Source organism: Poecilia formosa, unplaced genomic scaffold, assembly GCF_000485575.1.
Source record: "Poecilia formosa unplaced genomic scaffold, Poecilia_formosa-5.1.2 Scaffold59, whole genome shotgun sequence".
NCBI classification, from domain to species: domain Eukaryota; kingdom Metazoa; phylum Chordata; class Actinopteri; order Cyprinodontiformes; family Poeciliidae; genus Poecilia; species Poecilia formosa.
The window spans coordinates 1311183-1325550 of record NW_006799998.1 but is presented as its reverse complement, the minus strand read 5'-3'; the positions used below and the strand labels follow the sequence as shown (position 1 = coordinate 1325550).

General features: G+C 38.9%; 1 protein-coding gene across 2 annotated transcripts in view; it reads left to right on the top strand.

Annotated features, from left to right (window-relative positions):
- The window catches only part of ago3a (argonaute RISC catalytic component 3a), a 36660-nt gene that overhangs the window by 13181 nt on the left and 9111 nt on the right, over positions 1 to 14368 (top strand). The window contains exons 3-16 of one of the 2 annotated variants that reach the window (XM_007553821.2): positions 2498 to 2618; positions 2719 to 2927; positions 3846 to 3982; positions 8624 to 8758; positions 8930 to 9017; positions 9396 to 9543; positions 9705 to 9824; positions 10798 to 10941; positions 11970 to 12103; positions 12265 to 12449; positions 12627 to 12786; positions 12877 to 12967; positions 13088 to 13282; positions 14191 to 14325. In XM_007553821.2, coding sequence (XP_007553883.1) covers positions 2498 to 2618; positions 2719 to 2927; positions 3846 to 3982; positions 8624 to 8758; positions 8930 to 9017; positions 9396 to 9543; positions 9705 to 9824; positions 10798 to 10941; positions 11970 to 12103; positions 12265 to 12449; positions 12627 to 12786; positions 12877 to 12967; positions 13088 to 13282; positions 14191 to 14325 — 2002 coding nt within the window. The remainder of the gene's footprint in view (positions 1 to 2497; positions 2619 to 2718; positions 2928 to 3845; positions 3983 to 8623; positions 8759 to 8929; positions 9018 to 9395; positions 9544 to 9704; positions 9825 to 10797; positions 10942 to 11969; positions 12104 to 12264; positions 12450 to 12626; positions 12787 to 12876; positions 12968 to 13087; positions 13283 to 14190; positions 14326 to 14368) is intronic. The other variant, XM_007553822.2, reaches the window with a different exon arrangement.

Below are 14368 nucleotides of genomic sequence, written 5' to 3'. Positions count from 1 at the left end.
TCTAGGTACTGGTGACCACTTCCTGTCAGAAGCTGCTTTAGAGACAGAGTCCAACTCAAAATCACTTCCAGCTAAACAGATGTTCATGAACATGACTCACATCATTGGTTGGTTCTTCCCTGAGTGATGAACATTAGAAACATCCACCACTGTCCCAGAGCCAGAAGGTTTTTCTTTTCTTCAGTTCAGCTTTCAACTTGTCGTCTACTCGTTTGACCCTTTGCCCTGCTAAAGGCGCCACAAGCCGGTTAAAATGTGTGACTACTAGACGCATGAATAGCTTTTTCCAAAAGCCATCAACGCCCTGAGTCAGTGCACACCATGACACACACCACATCCTGCGTTTTAAATTTGAAGTATTTTTATTATATATTTGTTGTAATGACTAAAGCGCCACTAAAAAAAAAAGAAAAAAAAAACAACAAGGCATCCCGACCTGGATTCAGCTAAGCAGAAATGGGTTAGTCTGCTTTTGGCAAAGTAGTGCTATGATTCATCAAGGGATTTAACCTTAACTGCTGCTGGGAGTAGCTTTTTTTCTCAAGTACTCTGTTGACTCCACTTGTATTTGTGGAAAATGTGTCCTTGTGCTTCTCAGGGTTCCAGTTATTAGTGAAGCAACAAACAATAAAGAGGAGATTGCTGAAATGACTAAAACTGTGAACCGCCTTAGTAAAATCTGACAGGATAGCGGTGAACAATCATCTTTGAGGAAACCAAATAAAGAAGAAAATGTTCTAATTGTTTGTGACGATCACTTCCAGGAAAATAAATTTAAACTGCTCCAAGACTTGGTTCTTTGTGAACCTTGGCAGATTTTCTAATGCAAAAATTTGTGTTTAAAGTTTTTCTTTCTTGATGGCGGAAGTTGGATAGGAGAGTAGCCAGGATGCAAATTGTAAGAGTAGTCCAGATGTTTTCACACATTAACTGACTTCTTTAAAGATGATTGCAAGCTTTTCATCTCAAAATGTTTTCATAATTCCTGTGAACCACAAGGCCCTTGTAATGTCATGACTGCTGTTCTTTTTTTCATTGGCTTACCTTCCATTAATCTGTTCTTATTGTTGAAATCTAGCTTACCTAAACTTTTTCCTGCCGGGCTTTAGTTCAGCCAGTGATGGCATCCTTTTCCTCTTCACCAGACTTAAATATTTCCACCTTCCAAGTAGAGCACTAAGTGTATATAAAAGAAAGCATGTGTTCTCACAGTCCATCTGTCACAGGCTCTCTGGAATATTCAGAACATATTACTGCTAATACTTCTCTGTCCTCTTCTTATTTGTCCTTTTCATTTTCCCACATTAGTATTTTAATGTTGAGGCTGTTGGTTTTACTTAGCTTGTTTTGCTCTCCTCTTCTTTTTTTTTTTGCAGTAAAGTTTTATTGCCTTGTTTATTTTGAGTTTTACGACTTAAAGGAGTTATTTAAAAAAACAAATAAATTGTTACTGAATCAATGTATTGAGTCGGGCTGAAGCGATAAGTCAGATTAATTATGATGAATTGAATATTGAAATAATCAGCTAAGTATATACTGTATACAGATTGTAGTCATTGGAGAAAAAAAAGCAAATTGCTGAGATATCTACATATCCAAAGCAATAACAAAACTAAAACTTTGCCAAAATTACACAGTTCATGTTCATAACATTAAAAAAAACAACTTTTTTTGTCGGTAAATATGTTCTACCCAGAATTCAAGTGGAATAGTTGTAGCTAAGGGAATGCTGTCATTGCATTTTAGACAAAAAAATTTTGTTCTTATTGAAAAAAGGAATTGAAATGTTAGCGTTTTTAACTTACTTCTAGTATTTTCCAAAATATGCATAAGTGGGTGAATTAAAAAAAAATCTGCAGAATGTGCAAATTTTTTTTATCCGATTAATCATCGGAATAATTGATAGTTTAATCAATTACTAAAATAGTTGTTAGCTTCAGCGTTACATTGGAGCAAGTTGCACCTTTATTAGGCCTCTGTTTCGTAGAGAGTGTGATTCCCACACACTGATGCATTTCAGAAAATGCCACTCAACAGCAACAATGGCTGAAGAACTAGCAGGAACAAATGAAGGCTGTTATGGTTAAACTTGGATTTGCACGACACACACCAGATTTGCAGCAGCTTTAAATAATTGCATTTAAATCAATAGTTACTCATTTTAGATACCTCAGTAAACCTTAACACCACATATCACCCAACTCCAGTAGAAGATGGCTGGCTGTGGTCTGACCTTTAAATTATCAATACAAGAAGCAACTGGGGAGAAATAAATGCTGTAGTTTCTTATGTGCTTCTCAAAATTATGTTCCAAGCATATCCAAGAAACCAACATTAGATTATTATACAACAGTAAATCATAATTTTTTTCATCTTTAATTTTGCAGTGTGCTTTGTGCATTTGAAGCAGCCTGTGGTTTGTGTTGTTCATTGTTTGAGGAATCTCCCATCTTGCTGAAAACGGCAATAAAACCTTGTGTTTTTTCATGCCATACAGGGAGGTGGTCGACTCCATGGTGCAGCACTTCAAGGTCACAATTTTTGGAGATCGGAGGCCGGTCTATGATGGAAAGAGGAGCTTGTACACAGCCAACCCACTGCCTGTGGCACCGACGGGGGTGAGCCAAAATATAATCATACAAATGTTCAGTGAATGATCAATTGAATATCTGCACTTTTTTTTTGGTCTTTCTTGACTGTTTTTGCTTCGTCCCACAGGTGGACCTTGATGTCACCCTTCCAGGCGAGGGAGGCAAAGACCGTCCCTTTAAAGTTTCCATCAAGTTCGTGTCTCTGGTCAGTTGGCACATGCTGCACGAGGTGCTGACGGGCCGCAGTATGCCTGAACCGCTTGAACTGGACAAGCCCATCAGCACCAACCCTGTGCATGCCGTGGATGTAGTCCTGCGACACCTGCCCTCCATGAAGTGAGATGCTACTGATTTTTAATTTTTATTTATTTATTTATTTTTTAATTAATATCATTTTTTTACATGTATTTTTCTGGAAAGATCCATTTCCTCCACTGGCTTTTTTTTCTAATTGAGGTTTTAATCTTCGATAACTTATAAGCAGTCTTAGATAAATAACATTTATTGAAAAATTTACCCTCAAGAAACTAGAGCATCTATCCCGAGTTTTCTCCACTCAACTTCTTCTATCGTGACTTAAAATAGAAAAATGTAATAGAACTTGTCCCCTTAGATATTCTTTGTAAATGTCATGTGTTTGTGTCGCCATAGTGGCTCTAGTATCAGCACTCTGATCCAAACGGAAATCAAACACATCTTTTATGAACGCTCACAAAACAACATACTATCTTGCAGTCAATAGCTTTTTCCTGAGGCTCAGCACAAGACGGAGTTCTACACAATATTGCCAAAGCTGTAATAAAAAACTCTTTCAAAGGGTTATTAAAAGGTTGTTTTTATCAGCACCTTTCATTTAGCTCTGCTCACAGGTGCTGGAGGCTGAAGGTATTACTTTGGTATCTCCACACACCATCAGTGCAGGAGTCACAGAATAAAATGTGGCCTACATGCAGAATTTAATGTGTCTTTTGTGCAAAGTAATGAGAGGTGGATGCGCTGAGGCTGTGTCATCAGTTTCTCATTTCACTGATGCTGTCCGAGATTATATTCAAGATAAGCTGAATGTGACACCGTAACAAAACATTCTGATGTACGCTCTCAAGTTAGGATGTCATTTTCCTTTTACCTCCTGATCGTTTTTGTAGTCTGCTGATTTGTTCACTTTCACGTCTGTGTTAAGATTCCTTAAACATTTTCTAAACCGTCTTCAATCATTTTGCTTTTCTCTAATAATTCTTCCCTCACTTCGTTCAGGTACACTCCAGTTGGCCGATCTTTCTTCTCAGCCCCAGAGGGCTATGACCATCCTCTGGGAGGAGGGAGGGAAGTTTGGTTTGGCTTTCACCAGTCTGTGCGCCCTGCCATGTGGAAGATGATGCTAAACATTGATGGTGAGAGACCACTTCTACTTTTCGTTTTGTTTACTTATACAGACTTCATAAAACGCATCCGAGCTTATGTGAAGTCATGTAGATTTTTTTGATTCCATTTCTTCTGTTATTGGGAATTGAGATTCTAATAAGCGAGATTGCTTACAAGCAACTTTTGCTATTCAATCTTTAATCACTTAATTGGAAAAATAGTCAACATCAACACAGTGTAGGTCTAATCTGCTAAGTCAAGCAGAAAGACCGGCCCTTTTTACATGTTGACAAAGTATTTATTTAGCTGCAGTTACATCTTTGCTACAAATGATCAAACTTACACAGTACTTCTCAAATAGTGGCAAAGTATTGGGGGGGCTGTGTGTGCTTTGTGTCTGGAGCCGCAACATGCCCAAGATGGGTTAGTGTTACCAGGAGCTGCTACATGGCTCGGCTCTCTGTTAAAACTCTTTGACGGCGACAAACTAGCTTGTCATAGGCGGACCCTGTGCTGGGGGTATCCAATCCCCCTCCACCAGTTCTTGCCACGACCGATGAGGGACAGCTCCCTTTAGCTCAAGCCAGTTGGGGTGACCAGCTTGATGCTGTCGTACCACTTCTTGACCTGGATTAAGACGAAGACTACCTCCCGGCGTTCAGTAATTTTGCTGGTGCAGAATCTGACTCCAAGGTGAAATCCGTTAGTCTTTGATCTGATGACTAAGAGCAGGACAGCGAAATATTCTCCATCCCGTCGGCCGCAAAGCCCCCGGAAACTGGTGAAACCCGCTGCAGCGGCCCTCCAAACCCGACTGCATCGGACCTGCACGATGTCTGCAGAAACCTGACAGAAAATAATTGAGAAACACTGCACTAAGAGAATGCTGTTATTGCATTTTAGGCAATAAAATGCATTCAATTCATTTTTTTAAAAAAAAATAAAAAAAATTTTTAATTATTTTATGTATTTTTAATATTGTATAAAATAATTTTAAGTGGTTAAATGAAAAATCTGCAGAAAATGCCAATGTTTGTATCAAATTAAAAACATTGGTAATAAAATAATCATTTACTAAAACAATTTGTTAGCCGGATCCCCTCTTTGCCCTAAGCCCTATTTATAAGCACAATTCTTAAGTAATTTCATAAAATTGAGAGAAATTGGCTTGTATTGTTAATAGTAATGGGCATCATACAATATTGTAATTTTTTTTAATTTTTTTTTTAGCGAAACACTTGGTGTGTGACATCGTTCCAGCACCCAAAGTCTAACTTTCCAAAAAGTGCAGCTTGAACTCTTATTCTTCTTTCTCTGTATTTATACTGTTTGGTGCTTGCAGTATTAGTACCTCCTAGATTTGCTCAAGTTCCCATAGAGTTTTTAGTTAACACCTGAACAAAGCCTTTTATCATTAAAGAAGAAAATATATTAGTTCAATACAATATCCTAAGAAATCAAACTTTAGTTCCAGCTTTCTTTGTTTAGCTTTTAATCTCAGAAATTTACATGTCGGGTTAAAGACTGCTGAGGCCAAAGAACCAGTTACTTTAGGGCAGTGTTTTTCAACCTTTTTTGAGCCAAGGTACATTGTTTTAATTGAAAAAAATCACGAGGCACACCACCAACCAAAAATGTAAATAAAGATGCTCTGTAACCGCCTATATTACATATATAGTCATTCTTATCAAAGTGTCTTGAATAGGAATCAAATAAACACAAAAATGTATTTTTATCATATTTTACATTTCTTATTTCAAATTGCACTTAACATGTCCACTTCAAAAAAATACACCTGAACAGTGCCACAACACTGTGGTATGTGTGATGCATGAACTAGTAACATTCATGCATCACTAATTCTCTTGTTTTAATATAAAATGCTCTGTACCTACTGCCATCTAGTGGTAAAAAAATTACATGATTACGCCGCTAGTCACTACTACAGCAAAGACACTCAAAGATGGCATTATTTGCAGATAATTAATTCGTTTTCAAAAAATCTTTTAAGACCAATTACCGTATTTTCCGGAGTATGAGCGCACCATGCTATAAACTGCACCTTCACATTTTTTGAACCCCCCCCGGAAACTTACATATATCAGCCGCGCCGGGCTACAGGCCGCTGGTATCTCTGCCGCTCTCGGTTTCCCATAAGGACCCAGCAGAGGGCTGCGTCCTAATAACTGCTGGATATATTAAGGATGCAGTTCTCTGTCTACAAATCCGGTTTTATTCACGCCGAGTTTACGTGCAGCGGCTTTATTTCCCTCCTATACAGCCAGATCGATACTCCTCAACTTAGAAGCTGCATCATATGAGTTTGAAAACATTTCTCCGTCGTGACTGCTGCTAGCATGTGCTTGTTCTAAATGAAAATTATCGCGTTCTTCTTTGATTTTCTATTTTGACTTCTAATGATTCACTTCCTGCTAAAGAGCCCCCTGGTGGTTGAAGAAAAATCCACAGAAAAGCCGCATTTTCAAAGTGTAGGAAAAAAAGTAGGAGCTTATCGTCTGGAAACTACGGTAGGGGAAATTGGATAATTTTCACGGCACACCTGACAATCACTCACGGTACACTAGTGTGCCGTGGCACAGCGGTTGAAAAACACTACTTTAGGGAATTAAGTTAATTTTATGGAGACCCTGAAAGTGCTAAATTTAAAATGTGGTTTTTGCACCTGCTGCTTTGGTCAGAGAGCTCGGAAAAGGAACAGTGGTTTTGACGTGACAGTTGATGGAAACCGAGGGAAGCTTGTGTATGAATGTGTCGGCGTTTGCTTCAGTTGCTGAGACTTGTGGGTGGTCGTGGGTTGTTGGAGTCTAGCTATGTGCGGCATTTCCTTAACACAGCTTTTGTATTGCTGTGAATGCCTAAAACCCCTGGTTGAGTTTAGGTCTTTGCCTCTTATAGCTGGATCCCCTCTTTGCCCTATTTTTGGAGTCTGACAACATTTATAAACAGCTGCCTGACCCGAGACTTGTCTAATCTCCATCTGTAACAAGAACTTTGTTTGCAAATCATTCAGTATTACAATTATGTACTGGAAATATCGTTTGACAAGTGGGTAATTTTTCCTTTTCATCTCTTTACCAAATCTGCCCTCCTACACACTGTCATGAAAAGCCCAGATAGGTGTAGCGGCAGTGAAGTTAGATTAGATCATTCATCATAACTGCTAAAGTAAAAGGTTATTGCATGGGAGGTCAGTTGCAGTTGAAGTGTTGTCACCTCCTATTTTTGAAAATTGGAGGTTTGGTACGTTGGTTGCATTCTTTTTGGATCATAACATTTGTTTAATTTTTAGAAAAGCTATTTATGCATTTTATTTTACATCAAAACCCACCCTGCTGTATTTTGCATTTAGTCTTTGTTTTCCTCCCTGAGCTTTGTTCAAACCTTAACGAGGCAATCGTGAAAGTGGTGTATTTGTAAGCATACAGTAGAAGTTATCATAAAAGATTTCTGTATAAATCTTCATTCAGGAACTTTTATTCTGTGTCTCTGTTGCAAATGACTATCTATTTATCACCTCCTGATTTAGCTTGTTAGCCTATGACTCAAAACCAAGTCATCATGAACATATGGTCCTGCAGAATGGTGAACCCTGTAGTTGGAGTTGTCATGCCAACAAGAGACGCACCAATTAAAACGTGGCAAACTACCGATCTGTTGTTTATTTTTTTTCCTTCTTTTTTTAGCTTTAGCTTGCCAATATAATTTTCATGCGGCTCCAATTTTCCTTAACCTTGATTTAAATACAACATTGAGCCTGTTTTTCTTGCCTTTCTGCCTCGACACATCATTAATTATTTGCACTTGGAGCAAAGGCAATGTTACTGTGTATGTGTGTGTGCCTGGGTACTGCTTGTTGAACAGGATTTTACACTGATTTTAAAACGAGGACAAAAGGTTGACATTTTAATGTGGCTATTAATACTGTTAGCATGGCTAGCGTTTCTAAAACGGGTATTTGTGTTTTTTCTAGAGATTGCAGGACTTCATGTCTGAGATTTCAAAAACAGCAACATTTCAGTACCTCTTATCAACTGGACAACTTGCTGTCTCTCTCGCAGAATCAACTCCCTGTAAACTCATCATAGGAAAGAGTTTTCCTTTAAATAGCTTTTTGTATCACTGTTATTTAAAACGCCTCACTGATACTGTGACAGTCAGAAATGTTAAATGCATTAGGTTTTCACAATTTTCTTTTCAGATATAGTTTTTTCTGTCCTAAGTTAATTGCAACAAATCAGTTAATTGCATGATAAATTAAAATGAGCTAGATGATCACAAAAGTTTTACCTGCTTTTCCTGCACCATTTCTAATGCTTAATGTTTGCTGAAGGGAACAGACTTCATAATCATTTTTGTTATATTTGGTTATTCCAATTTTTTGATTGTTTAGGGTTTTTTTTTTATTTATTTTGGTTAACATGTCTTCTAATTCCAGTGTAAGTTGCTCCTTGTAAATTAAAGTTTATTGATCTTTGAGAGGGCAAACCTGCATTATTATTCTATTAACATGATCATATTTAAAATTTGTCTCAAAACAACACTATTCTCACTTTGTGCTGTAATTTTTGGGAGAATTTATCATGCAGCAAAGTTTTTAATTGTGACAAATCTATTAAATAATCAATAATTCTTCTTTCTTTGTCTTTCAGTCTCTGCCACCGCCTTCTACAAAGCCCAGCCAGTTATCCAGTTCATGTGCGAAGTGCTGGATATCCACAACATAGATGAGCAGCCTCGCCCCCTCACAGACTCTCACAGGGTCAAATTCACCAAAGAAATCAAAGGTGATGCAGGGGATTTGAGATCTGCCTCCACGTCATAAATCAAGTTTTAACTCAGTTTGAAGCGTGTGTGTTTGCTTGGCGAGCGGTTGAGCAAGATTAGCTTTAGCACGTGACACAGCCGTTCACACAGGAGCATTTGTGTTTAATTGACACCTTGGTGATGTCCACCAGGTTTAAAGGTGGAAGTGACACACTGTGGAACGATGCGGAGGAAGTACCGTGTTTGCAACGTGACCCGTCGTCCTGCCAGCCATCAAACGTGAGTCAGTGTGTTGGCATGCAGTAGGGCATGAAAAGAGGAGGGGAGGACAGGGGACAGGGCTCAAATTGGGAAGTCATCATCAGCTCACCAAACACTGCAGATAGGAGCAGACTCGTTCGATTGTTTATTTTATTTATGGCTGAACAGTCTGTCAACACCCAGCTTTGATTTCTATTGGCTAAAAACATAAAAATGGATCAGCAAACGCTTAAACTCAGGAGTCATAATTCATTGTTTTGCTACCATTGCTATAACATATCTATGAGTTTGTATAATTTGAAGTTTCTAAATGGAATTGAGAGTTTCCACTCATGGATGGCACCGTGTGAAAATGGATTGGTGATTTATATTGATATAAGTGTTTTACTTCCTTAGGTTCCCTCTGCAGTTGGAGAACGGTCAGACAGTTGAACGCACAGTAGCCCAGTACTTCAGGGAGAAGTACAACCTGCAGCTCAAGTACCCGCATCTGCCCTGTCTGCAGGTGGGCCAGGAGCAAAAGCACACCTACTTGCCCCTGGAGGTAAGAGAAAACCAGCTTTTTTTCTTTTAATCAAATCTGTGTCACCTGCATTAGAAAAATAAATTGAGCAGCTGTAAAAACTTGTTGGATTAAAAAAAAAAAAAAGTCCTTTACTGGCTAAATATAGAGAAATAAACTTAGCTTTTTTTGTTTTCTGTCAGGTGTGTAACATTGTCGCGGGTCAGCGGTGCATCAAGAAGCTGACGGATAATCAGACCTCCACTATGATTAAAGCCACAGCTCGCTCTGCACCCGACAGGCAGGAGGAGATCAGCAGGCTGGTGAGTTTTGGAGAACCATTTATAAACTACTGCAGCAGACCATTTCTGATATATGTATATGTATATATGTATATGTATATATATATATATGTATATAAAATCTATCTGCTCAAAATACAATTCACAGCATTTAAATTTACTTCTAATTATTGGACGATTGATTAGCGTGACATTAAATCGAATAGAATACAAAGCCTCTGTCACTCTGCACCGTATGAAATGATTTTGTAGAAAAGATTTATGAATTGTTTGACGATAATTAGACGAAGTTGTCAGCATGTTTTCTCTCTGCATTAAGTCTAGTTCTTACTGCAGAGTTCTACTAGTTCTACTATAGAATATTTGAACAGAAGCTAATTAACGGAAGGTCCACATCTTCGGCTCCATAATACTCTCTGCCCATCTCTGTGGTAAATTACTGGTTTTATAATCACCTCACTCTCCCTTGTTCTCATTTTGTGTTATTACTGGAGGCATGTCTCTGTGCTTCTCCGCCACATTTGGCAATTACAGCACAGATCTGCCCAAGGTCAGAAAAATGCCCCAGCCTAAATGGCTTTAATGTGAATCTGCGACCGTCTCAACAGCATGTTGTTTATAAGAGAGGCTGAAAAACTGCACTGATTGCCCAAGGCAGATTAACAATACGCATTGTAAATGCGCCGTTACCTTATTACACTCCCCAGCTGTTCTCTGAAAATAAAAATGGCTGGGTTAGAGCGGAGGAGATCGCTTCAAACAGTGTTTTCATGCTCTACTGACTGAAACTTACAGGATGAAAAAGAAATTCAGTCTGATAAAGCGTGTCTGTGAGAACCGCATAATGAATCCGATAGAAGATGAAGACAAAATCGTAAAATGTTTAGATGGAATTCTCTTTCCGTCAGTCTCCAGGTGTTTTTATGCAGTGATTAGCTGCCCAGCATCAACCTTGCTGACCATTAATTAATCCCTCGCCTCCCTTTTCCTGCAGGTGCGAAGTGCCAACTACGAGGCGGACCCGTTTGTGCAGGAGTTCCAGTTCAAAGTGCGCGACGAGATGGCTCATGTGACGGGGCGAGTGCTACCCGCCCCCATGCTGCAGTACGGCGGCAGGGTGAGCACTGAGCACTTTATGGTACCCTTCTTTTAAATCACGCCCATTCTCTCCGTTTGTCTGACACGCTCTGCCCCTCTGTCTCTGTGGGGAACTAATCACTGCCTTCTGTTTGTATTTGATGTCCTATTTTATTTATTTATTTATTTTTTGCCCATGTTGAGTCTCAATAGTGTAACCTTTAATCCAATTTATATAATTAAAAAAAGAAGGTTTTCTAGATCCAAAGTATTCCTTAAATACTTAAATTATGAAACTAAGCATCAGAAAAATTGTTTTGGATTCCCAAATTATGTTTGACTGGTGTATTTCCCAGCATCTTGGTATTAATGGTTGTCTGCATAGATGACATGCAACAGCTTTATTTAGTTAGGATAAACTGAAAAGGCAGCCTATTGAGACTGAACTATGTTTTGGATTAACATTTGTTTATCCTACTGGAGGAAACACACCTTTTTTTTATTCATTCAAATCAGTCACACACACCCAAAATTTGCTTCTCAGACACTTTATTGCATCACACCAGCAACATACCAAAATTTAGAGTTCTTTGCAATAAGCTATTGTGACATTTGAATTTAAAATCTTATTTTAGAATCTCTTCATGCCTTTATTTATTATTTAATTCATTTTTGTCAAGTTACAGTGACAAATTTCTCTTGTTTTCTGGGATTTTATGTTATGGACCAACACAAATCAAATGTGAAGTGGTAAAAAAAAATTAAACAGTTTTCAAAAGTGTTTTTCAAAAGAGAAATCTAAAGTTTCCAATCATAAATTCCCCAAGAATAGAAGTTTGCTGTTGTAACGAGATACAATGTGTTAAAGTTAAAGCTGTTTGACAACTTTTACCAGCTGCTGCTTGTCTCAGTGTGATCTCCAGTGAATAAATGATGTAGTTGGTGGGTGCATGAGTTTTGTGCTTTTTTTATTTATTTTTTATTTTTCCCAGTGTTGTCACTTTTGTTTGTCTGTTCAAGTGTGTCTTCTGAACATTTTTTGCTCACTTAATCTTCAGTCCATGTGTTGAGTGTGTGATGTCGTTCCAGAACCGCACGGTAGCCACACCCAGCCACGGGGTTTGGGACATGAGGGGGAAGCAGTTCCACACTGGAGTGGAGATAAAGATGTGGGCCATCGCCTGCTTCGCCACACAAAGACAGTGCCGGGAAGAAATTCTCAAGTAAGGCTGCTTCCTCAGTCTCGTATCTAAGGAAGAAAAGTGCGTCACTTTAAACACCACAGGAGTATATGTTACTTTTTTTTTTTTTGGCCTTGATTTATTTATTTATTTATAGATGAATGTTGCTCAGTAGTTTTTGAATCGTTCAATCTTGCTTGCAGGGGTTTCACGGACCAGCTACGTAAAATCTCAAAGGATGCTGGGATGCCCATCCAAGGCCAGCCGTGCTTCTGTAAGTACGCCCAGGGGGCCGACAGCGTGGAGCCGATGTTCAGACACCTGAAGAACACCTACGCTGGGCTGCAGCTCATCATTGTCATCCTGCCTGGAAAGACTCCGGTCTATGGTTAGAAAACTACTCAAATATAAGTTTGTTTGTTTTGTTTTTTTATTTAAAATGCAAATAGCTCACAGGTGGTTGTAGTTAGAAAATAAAGTTGAATACTTTTATGAGATAAACCAGCAACAAAAACTGTACAAGATCCTTTAAAGTGCTTTTTTGTTTTTGTTCAATCATCCAAAGCTGAAGTGAAGCGAGTGGGAGACACCCTCCTGGGCATGGCGACTCAATGTGTTCAGGTGAAGAATGTAGTGAAGACGTCGCCTCAGACTCTCTCCAACCTCTGCCTGAAGATCAACGTGAAGCTGGGAGGAATAAACAACATCCTGGTTCCTCACCAACGGTTGGTCATGACGAATTTTCACACTCTTTCTTCACAGTTTGTTTAAAATATCTCTGATTAATCTGACCATCATGTTGTTTTTATTTTCAGGCCATCAGTGTTTCAGCAGCCAGTTATCTTCTTGGGGGCAGACGTTACACATCCGCCAGCTGGCGATGGGAAGAAGCCTTCGATTGCAGCGGTTAGTTTCATGTCGATTTGGACATTTTCCTGTTTGTTTCTCCTGATCTCTCTCTCTTTTTTTTTTTTTCCCTTCCTGTGATTCATCATTACTACTCCTCTCTCAAATGTTCCCTCTCAGGTGGTAGGCAGTATGGACGCCCACCCCAGCAGGTACTGTGCCACGGTGCGTGTCCAAAGACCCCGGCAGGAGGTCATCCAGGATCTGGCCTCCATGGTGAGGGAGCTGCTCATCCAGTTCTACAAGTCGACCCGCTACAAGCCCACCAGGATCATTTTCTACAGGGACGGGGTTTCAGAAGGCCAGTTCAGACAGGTGCGCTCCCTCTGACAAACTTTATTTCTTCAAACTGTTTTTAATTTTACTTGGATGGAAAAAAATCTGTTGCCCCAGGCTTTTGGATTTATCCCGGGATAATCTGATGTAGCTGAAAGAGGATTTTCCTGGTTTGTTTTTGCCTTTAATCTTGTCGATTATGAATTGAAACCCAAATATAAAAAACTGTTTTGTAGCTTTTTCCTGTTGTTAATTTTTTATGACATATTTGTACATTGGAACATTTTAATCTTGGCTGTTTTTTTTTTTTTTTGTTTGTTTTAGAACATGTATTGTTAAACAAGCTAATTTCTGTTTTATGTAATGTTAATTGCTAATATTACCAACAGTCACATAGAAGATTTAATATTTTAAACTTTTCATGTGACAGAATTTTAAATCTAAAAACAATGAACTCGAATGAAATGTTTTCTAGTATGTTATCCATTTTTGGATAACATGGCTGTTAAGTGACTATGGAAGCTGCATGTACCAAAAAATAATAATAAAAAATAAAAATGGGAGAACTTCCTTATATAAAATATGTTTAGATTATTGCAGTTGCTTTACCAGACCTTTGCATGTTTGAATATCCCACTGATCGCATCACTGTGTGCAGGCAACAGCTGCTAGCCGTGCTTTGCTGATCAGTACTGCAGCTGCTGCAGGCTTGAGATTAGTTTATACTTGGCTTGCCTGTAATATTGTTGGCTGTTTGCTCCGTTAGAACCAAAACTCATAATAAAGACTAACAGCGACCCATAGTGTTGCATTTCCATCATCTGAAGGAAACATTTGATGCAGATTGAGGATTTGATTTGAGCTTAATTTTGTGATTTGAAAGTACTTGTGTACGTTTTCGTTCCTCTTACTGAAAGTCATTAAGAAGGATGCCTCTCATTCATCAGGTGCTGTACTATGAGCTGCTGGCCATCCGGGAGGCCTGCATCAGCCTGGAGAAGGAGTACCAGCCGGGCATCACCTACATTGTTGTGCAAAAACGCCACCATACTCGCCTCTTCTGTGCCGACCGAAACGAGAGAGTAAGTCCCAACCTAAAACTATTATCATATTAAGTCCTTTTAT